We start from the raw sequence: 9,639 nt of genomic DNA, 5'->3' as shown, positions 1-9,639 counted from the left end.
TAGCCCAGCAGGATGCATGATGCTCCAGGGTAGCACTTCACGATGCAAGATCTCTTCTAGTTCCTGCTGCTGCCATGCTCAAACACCATAGCTGGATATCCAGAGCACAGAAGCTGACTCTTGGGGAGGGAGCTCTCTCAGAAATCTCTGATAATAAAATAATTCCTCTTTAAATATTCATTGGGCCACAGAGAGAGGGAGGAGAGAGAAATTGTGTGCGTGGAAGGAGTTTTATCGCCCATCTCCTTGGTTATAAGCAGAAATTAAACCTTGCAAAATATCCCAGAAAACACCTGAGAGTTTTACCAAAATTATGTATCCTCTGTGAGAGAACTAGGGTTTTATAGAATAATATTTTCTGAGGTAAACATAGGTTTCTAAGGAAATTTTCACCCAGCTTTTGTTTGAATCACACTTTCTCCAAATATCACTGTTGTTGTAGGAGCCTTAAATAATGGCACATGATGTTGAAACTGAGCTTCAGGCAAGTAGAAAATCAAGGCTACTAGTATTAGTCATTGATATCCTGAAAACCATAAATTGCCTTAATTTAATGGTATAAATTGCTTTAATATGATAGTAATTTGACCAACAGAGGCAGGATGAAAAAACAGAGGAGAAAAATTGCTACAAAACTTGTTTTATAGGTAGTGCTTATTTATTCATCCAGTATTAGTTAAGAAATTCTGTGAAAGCAAGAAGTGTTAGATCAGGCCAGGCTGGGCCCAGAACTGTAATTTCTAGTACAAGGAGAAGCCCTTTGTATAAGTAACAAAATGAAAACCCAATGCAGCTGAATGTCTGGGCATGGTTCACCCTCTTGTGTTTTTAAGCAGAATTGCACTCCTATGGAGAAAATTTTTGTTGTCTAAAATAGGAAAGGAAGGTGGTAAGTGGGATCAGTCCTGCTCAGGGCTGGTATATGTGACACAAGACCTATGGGAGACCAGCACCCATTTTGAGGAGCAGCTGGTCGTCCGATGGGACACCCTAGTGCACCTTGTGTATCTGTATGGATGTATCAGTTGAGAGAAGTGTCAGGAGGAAAGTTAGTAACTTCCCTGTTCAATGAGAAGATACTGTTCCAGATGTTTGTTGGTTTTTTAACCTCTTATCAAAGTTCATAAACTGTAAGCATGAAAAGCTTCTGTTTCCTCTGTATCTACCTTTTAATAATAGTTATAAATTTAAAGATGAGATAAAAGCTATAATAAGTAGATAAAAAACTCCTGTAAGATGATTCTGACAGACTGTTTTATCAATGTAATAATATTGTTAGTATCTAAAGAAGCATGATTTTGGTATTGCTCCTCACTAAATGGATTAGAAAGTATCTCCAAGTAACAAATGCCACTGACAGGTAACAAATCAAATTCCTCAGTTCTGGGTCAACATAGATACACAGTCCTTTGAAGTCATGCCCTGCATTGTAAAGGACCTGGAAAGATAGGAGATTAAAAACCTTACTCAAGGAAATATATCATTAGAAGCAATACATAAACTAACACAACACTGTGACCAAGTGCAGCAGATCCAGCTAAACTCCCCCCTAGGCAGGAGCTGGTGGCCTACCTGCAAATACAACTGGGAGAAGGCACATCTAAGGCCTTCAGCTGAACTTAATCCTCTTGGAAAGATCCTAGAGGTGTGCATTGCTAGGAACTGGCATTAAGATGTTTCTTGGGAAGTTCTGGAGAAAATCAAATACTTTGATGGGGATTTCTGGGGACTTGTATCTACTGATTTTCCTTGTTTGTTTAAGCAATATTTTTTTCTACATGCTGCAATATGAATTCCAGGTGAGTGTGGGACTGACTTACTCATAGAGAGGGTGGGAAGGGATATATATATATATATATATATATGTATATCTTTCTTTTTATGAATGCTTTTAAAATGCTTCCTATTTCTGGACTGTCAGGGCCATACAAAAAAAACCCCAAAAAACCCACCTGCATAGACAGATGTATCAGAAACTTTGTGTTTAGGCCAGAGAAAAAATTGGCAGATTCGATGTGTACCTCTTATTTTGGCTGTACAAAAAATGCACCACTGTGTTGGGTTTACATGGCCAGGTTTTGGCAGTAGCAGGGTTACAGGAGTGGCTTCTGGGAGAAGTTGGTAATAAATTAAATTCATTTTCCCCAAGTCAAGTCTGCTTTACCTGTGATGGTAATTGGTGAGTGATCTCTCTCTGTCCTTATCTTAACCCATGAGTCTTTTATTATATTTTCTCTCTCCTGTCCAGTTGAGGAGCGGAGTTATAGAACAGCTTTGATGGGCACCTGGCATGCTGCCAGGGTCAACCCACTTTTGCTTTGTCCTTCTTTTCCAGTCTCATTCCCACTCACCTGAAGTATCAAAGAGCCTTGAAATATCCATAAGGAAATTTTCAAATGCAAAGAAATAAATTATAAATAATTTCAATGAAAAACTCTATTTCTGAACCAGTGATAAATCATGTATTTATTTAGCAGGAATACATTCCGTTGATAATCAAAGAAAAGGTAACAGAAGGAAGTTAAGTGGCATGTAATATTTTGCAAAAAACCCTAAAATGTTTCAAAAGCATGTGTCCCATTAAAAACAAATGAATCAGTGGAAGTTCCACCGCAGGGAAAACCACGAAGTAACACATTAGTAGCTTAAGCATAATTTCTACAAAGTCTAAAATAATATCAGAGGTTATTTTGAGCTACTAGACTTATTTAGGACTGAAGGAATGGTGAGATTTCAGAAAAAAAATGTTACTTATATGTCAATCTGAGATGATGCACTGAGAGTGAATACACTCCACAGTGAGTTCTACTCTTTCTTAATAAGTAAGTCTCATTGCAGCTATAATGTCATCCAACAGGACATTACATTATTTGATTGGTACATCTACAGGTAGCAGGACACTTGTTCTTGACCATTGGATTGTTACAGCTGAATAACATTTTCAGATTTCCACAGTTTCCAAATAAATCTTGATGCTTGCAAGGATTCGCTAAAATACAAGAGAGAAAAACAAAACCATGAAATATTAATTGAAAACCAAGTCCTGGTCTGATATTTCTGCGTTTTCCAAAAATTCCATATTTTTGTGTTTAGAAAGTCTTTGTACTTTTGCTCTGCTGTTAAGACTACTTGAATATTATACAAAAGGGAACACAGGCTGAAAGGTGGTACCTTACAGTTCCCATCTATTTGTACACTTTGACTTGCTCCACCATGGAAGTCTGCAGAAGCCAGAAGCCTGTACAGATCTTCATGCCCATGGATCCTGACAATCTGTGCCCTTAGATATAAATGTACATCAAGACATTCTGTCTTGGGCTTTCCAGAAGAGGGCAGCAGAAGATTGACAGTGTGATAATGCACCTATTGCTCAACAGCAACACGACTTATCCTTTATCACAGGATGGTTGATGTTGGAAGGAAACTTTGGAGGTCACCTGGTCCACCCCCCTCGTCCTCCCCACTAAATATTGTGCCTCTTCTGGTGGGATATTTAAGCACTGTTATTTTAGGGGGGAAAATTAAAAAGCAGTTCTAGGATCTTTCCTTCAGGTTAGCAAGAAGGAAGTATGAAAAAGTAAAACGCTACAAAGGAACGTTATGAGGTAGAGCAACATTTGTTGTAAGGAGGAGGAGATGTCCACTTACTGCAAAGCCCTCTGTCACAGTAGCCGGGACAGTCTGCACATTTTGGTCCGCTTCTGTAAGGTGTAGCTTTTTGCATTATGTTATTTCCTCTGAAATTTGAAAGAAATACAACACAAAACAAGGTCAAAGTGCAGCTCTGAGCCCTTAACAGGAGTTTATGTTTTTTATCACTATGAAAGGCATCCAGATGTTTTTGGATAGACATCACAGACAATCATGTTTTAGTTTCAGATATTCACAGAATACAGTAACTTTGATTTTAAATAGGAGGGACAATAAGTAGGGAAAGAATATTGATCAATTATTTGCCTTTGTATAACACTGCTAGTTAAAAAAATAATCTTACATCCTTCCTAGTTCTGCTTTTCTAATGGCTTTCAAGTGATTGGGACTTGTAAGGACATAACCTCAGCAGATGCCTTCTGACATGCAGCTGTTTCAGATGGGCTCTTTACCTCTGTGAATATTCATTTGCTGTTGGCTTTCACTTTGCATCTGACTTTTTTGTTTGTGGTCAAAGTTAAAGGATGATTTGTGCATGGTGCCTGATTCTGAAAGAGGCAGACCTTTCTTCATGTGCTAAAATTTCCCTAATCTCTGCTTCAAAGTGAAAAAAATGAATATAACTATTTGACCTAATAGTAATCCCACAAATCACATTGTTATTTTCAAATTTTTAAATGGTTAAAATAACCTGTAATTTTATCCTACACATGACCAATGGAACACAGGAGGTTTTTTTTTTATAAATCTGTAATTATCACATCTTAAATGAATAAAAAGACAGTTACATACGGAGGACAGTATTGGCAAACATAAAAGTAGTTGAACTGGCTCCTAGGACAGTAGGCAACTGCGCATCCAATCTGGTAACTGTTGTACCAGATTAGCTGTGGAATAAAAAAATAAACATATTGTTTCAGAGTAATGTTTTATTGAATTCTTATCAAAGAGCTCACAAAATAACAGAACCAGAAGATAATATTTTGTTTAATTTTGTCTATTTAGCTTTTAAGTTTACAGTTTAGCTGTTAGAAATAAGAAATAGAAAAATGAGTTAACCATCTCCTCCAGCTTCCAAATGTTTTTGGATACAGTTTCTGGCAGGACACTTAAGTATAAATTCAAATATTTTCATCATAGATATTTTGCTTCGACATCTCTTAATCATGTTTTTCAATCCTCATACGGAAAATATTTATTTCTATATTGAAGGTATTGATTATTTTTTTCTTCTACAGAGTAACATTTCTATTCCGGACAGCTCTTCTAAAATACTGGTTCTATTGCCTCAGAATTAGATTAAAAAAGGTTTTAATTTATCATTAATTTTTTGATCAGTGTGAATGATAGATAATGGTTTGATTACAGTTATATTTTTGTTTTTTTCCTGAGGATAAATATCTCCCAGCTCCCTTAGGTGTACTGTAATTACAGCATATCATTGCAGTTTGTTTCAGTTCTCCATACCTGAGTATAGTTCTCGATATTGGCATTTTTTGCTGTTGCTCCATATCCATACTTGAAATTGGAGGACTGACTGTACCAGACTTTAATTGCTTCAGGCCACGTTTTTGGGTAAGGTGATAATAATATATTCTCACCGCAGGTGACACCTGAAGTAGAAGCAAGTCTATTGTATTACTTAGGAGAGAAGCAAGCTGTAGGGTGGGAATTAGGACAGAGGGATTGTAGCTACATCCTAAAAAAAGTCTCTACAATGTCAATCTGTTTGCCCTGTGATTTTAAGAAGAGGACAGTGCACCTGTTCCTATGAAAGCTGCGGGAAATGTTGCTCTGATTTTGGTGAGCTTTCAGTCACCGCTACTTTATTGACTACAAAATGTTATGCAAAAATGTCTGTACTTATTCATACCAATAGTCATATTCCTACCATAGTCATCTATTCTGCTGCCTCATCTCCATCAGGAGCTAAAAGTGGACACTTCAAGAAAGGTACAAAAATAGGGCAAGAACATAGCGTCCCTCTCTCTCAAGTTCCAAAAATTTGTCTTTCAGGGTATTTATCTGACAGAGATGATGTTTTTGTGTTTAATCCTAAAAAAGATATTCTACAACAGATTAAAAGTTATTATTTCTAGTTCACATGCACAGGGGTCATCTGCAAATTGCCATTAACCCATCAGCTTAGGCTTCATATTTGTCACGTACCGTTAATGACTCTCAGATCTGCTGGGCTGATTTTCATCTCACACCTATTTGCCCATTTCTGAGCATTTCTGGCAGCTTTCTCACTCCACACCTGAAAGACACAAAGGAAGAAGTATCTAGGTCACAGATAGGTTAGTGCAGTCCATCAGAAGAAAAAAAAAAGTGGAAGTGGCTTGGGCATTGCGTGCTGAATGTTCCCAAGGTCCACAGCAGAAAGCAGAGGAGTCGTGCCAGTTTACACGCTACTGAGGCATGGGCATTGCTTCTGCACAGTATCACACAGTCGTGATAGGAATTTTATAACATACTGTTGCTTTCTTTTGGTTTTGTGTCTGAGTTAGTTAACTTTGCGGGGTCCAGTGCACTAAATGGTATAAAAATGATTTTCAACCCAGGTGCAGCTGAAATGTGGTGATAGACACCAGCTGGAGTCTGAACCTGGGGAATGTTTGCAAGACTCACCTTGCAGACTTAACCGTAAAGCACTGACCAGATCATCTGCTCATGGTTTAGGGATAACAAAGAATATCAGGGCAGACAGGGATGGAACCAGTGATGGGCAAATGAAGCTCAGCTGAGGAAAAATGGCTATACAGATCTAGGTCTTTTTTTACCCCCTGACAATGTGTGGTATGGAATCATGCTGCTGCTTGTGCTCCTGCTCCACTTTTGCTTTACATACTCTTTCCTTCATCCAAGGCATGTTTTTCTCATCTATGGGAGTTCCTTACCCCACAGACTAAAGAGTGTTATCCATAATTTGAAAGCCATCACTGCACTTTGTACTTTATCCCCAGTTTAAATGCTTTCCCTGAAAAGGCTTGTAGCTGCCATCTACTGCAATGAACAAACATAAGGCAAGAACTTGTGATTCACTGTGGAGCCTGTTAAGGTAGGTTTGACAGCAATAAATAGGTTGAGGCAAATCTGTGTTCCTGCTTCCTGTAGACAAATAACCCTAGTTGTGGAACAGTTCCTATGTTGAGTTTTTCTAAGTGGAGAAACTAAAATATGTTGGTTAGGAGAGAGGTTTTGAATAGTACTTACAGCCTATCCTGAGACCTTTGCAATCATTTTACAAGTGCTTGCAGCATCAAGGTATGTAAATGTAAGCAACAAGACTGAGGAAACAAAGGGATAAACCTCTAATTTCTTTGTCTCAATCCCAGAGCACCTTTCATGCCCTCTCTGTTCACTGAGTGTGGGTTGTGGCTACAATCTTCTGCTAATGATGTGTAAAGAAGGCTAGTTGCAATGCATAATTTACCATCTTCAGCATGTTCCTGGCTGTTGGAATTACAGATCTCCGTATTTCATTGTGTTCCTCAAGGATCTGCTTTTGGTTTTGAAACTTAAAACGAGGAAAGGAGAAAATACGCAGTCCTTTGTCTGGAAAAAACTGGAAAACAATAACAGTTAAGTTTTCAATTATCAGTAGTTTAATAAGCAAGATAAATTATGAACTTCTTCTCAAAGTAAAGCTTCTTGGAAATTCCCAGCTTTCCTCTATTGTTTCTTCTGTTCTTATAATTGCTGATTTTTTTTTTTCTTTCTTCCTTGATTTGAACTACACCTTTCATTAGGAGATGTGACCTTAAATTAAATTTGTAAGTAGGAATTCTACCTTCAGATGTCTCCACACCAAACATGGAGAAAGCTTAACTCGAGACTGAAATCTCAGGACTGGATTAGCTCTGGAACAATATCTCAAGACTGACTTTGACCTCTTATGTGCACTGGTTCATATTATTTAATTTTATAGAACTGTACCATAGATATAAATATCTAAAATTATCACAGTTTGCCTTTGTGGTCAACAAGAAAAGCATAAAATGAGAGAGGTGAAGACTAGATTTCTGATACTTAGCTAAATTATTTTAGAATACCTTCAGTTAACATTTTCAGAAAATGTATTTTTAAAGTTAGTTTTGTGAAGATAATTTTTTTTTTTTTGATGAGCAGAAGAAATATCTTAATATAAAAATCTGTGAAAAATAAGAGTTCATCTTTATTGTGTTATGTTAACACGTTAACAATCCTTTCAACCCTGAATTGTAAAGAGCTATAGATCATTAGACCGGACTACACCATTTCAGATGTCTATACAATGTGCTCAGATATGGCTCTTTTGCATAGATGGATGATCTTACCTGTCCTTCAGATCGGTGTAGCAAAGCAGCCAGGAAAATGATTGCAGTTAGTAGATCCATTTCTACAGAGAAAAAGCAAAACACAAAATCCATCAATCTCTGTTGCATAGTTTATGTTGTAATGCAATATGTGAGCAAGACACAAAATTGTTACAAAGTCAAGTCTGCCACACAGAAGATTATTTCAGTTGATACTTAATACAGTTGGATGTATTGAAACTGTGAAATGAATGTGTGATGGTGCATGAGTACCACTATCTCATGTTGAAACAGGGATCATAAGCAGATAAAGTTGCATGTTTTTTGTAACAGATCAACCTCCTCTCAATTTCTTTATTCAAGATATCTTGCATTTGCAGTATTTCCTTCATCTTTGCTTCCTTTTATTAAAAAAGCCCATTAATATGTTCAGTAGGGTCACATCAGTATCCTGCCAAGCAAGCATCATCCATATTGGGAATTGGTATTTCAGAGTGGAGCACTGAACACATCAACATTTGTCTCCATTTCTTTCCTGCTTCCTGTTTCATCATTAAATCAGCATCATAATGGCTCAAGCAAATGATAGTAATCACCCTCAAGTTACATCTGACACCTAGACATGCACAAAACCTTCAGGAAATAATATTGGCTATTGCCTTCTGGCTGATAAGATACCTTATAGAAGCAAATACCACAGTACGTACACAGACAACCTGAAACCCACTCATATTCATGGGATATTTTTTCTACACGTCAGAAGAAGCAACGGTTGTATATCTTTGTATTACTGAGGACATACAGGAAATCATGTCTTTTTTTGTTGATAAAGAGTAAAGATATGGCAAAATCCCAAAGAAAAGTAACTTTGAGCTCAACAGGTTACCTTAAAACAGACTGAAACAAGCAAGGAAAATAGACATCATAAAAACTGCCAAAGAAAATAAACCTTAGAGCTGGCCTCTGAGAAAAATCAACAGCGTGAGCAGTACGTGTCAGTGGTACAGATCTAGGAGATCCTGTTTGATAAGGAAACTACTGGGATAACATCTGTTAAATCCATAAACATACAATGAAAATATATACAATCCACCAATCCATCTCTGCTCAGTGATTAAAGAAACATGTTGATGTTAGGTGAGGAGAATGAGTTAAGAAAAGTTGCAGAGAACTTTTCCTTCTGGTAGAAACTGAATGATGGATTAAAATCTCAAAGAATTAACAGCAAGTTACCAGGGTCCTGGAAAAACAGTTTATATTTCATTCTTCTTTCACTGAGTAGATTGAAAATTTGTTCCTAGAATGATGACTTGGAAGAGATGACATTTATAACATTATTCATATGCTATTCATTCTTTAGCACTTGAAATTGCCTCTAGATTTTCGATCTGATATCCCTTTTATTTATGTTGGGTTTATGTTACTGGAGTCAGTCGATTTACTTGCTATCTAGTCCTGTGTGAGTAAATCAACCTCTATCTGTAGTGTCAGAAATTGCTGCCTATTATAAGGAAAATAATGATGATAATAAAAATAATATTGATTGCAGTCCAGAAGGAGTGTTAGTTTTCTTCTTAGGTGGTTTGGTGTGATTCTTTCATTTGCAAATAGTGCAGCAGCTCTGACATTTTCATCTTGATTGAGGAGCAAGTTCTATACAGATGATCTTTCGAGGTCCATTCCAATCCCT

At 37.1% G+C, this 9,639-nt stretch overlaps 1 protein-coding gene across 1 annotated transcript; it reads right to left on the bottom strand.

Moving 5' to 3' along the window:
- Positions 1-2,861: 2,861 nt before the first annotated feature.
- On the bottom strand, positions 2,862-8,030 carry LOC104519409 (serotriflin). The gene is made up of 7 exons (XM_010173522.2): positions 7,971-8,030; positions 7,088-7,219; positions 5,821-5,911; positions 5,119-5,264; positions 4,444-4,538; positions 3,649-3,737; positions 2,862-2,989 (listed from the first exon to the last, which is right to left on the bottom strand). Exons 1-7 carry the CDS (start codon positions 8,028-8,030, stop codon positions 2,862-2,864), a joined length of 741 nt encoding a protein of 246 aa, XP_010171824.2.
- Positions 8,031-9,639: the final 1,609 nt, after the last annotated feature.

Source organism: Antrostomus carolinensis, unplaced genomic scaffold, assembly GCF_000700745.2.
Source record: "Antrostomus carolinensis isolate BGI_N321 unplaced genomic scaffold, ASM70074v2 scaffold16518, whole genome shotgun sequence".
Lineage (NCBI taxonomy): Eukaryota > Metazoa > Chordata > Aves > Caprimulgiformes > Caprimulgidae > Antrostomus > Antrostomus carolinensis.
This window is presented reverse-complemented; position numbering and strand designations above follow the sequence as displayed.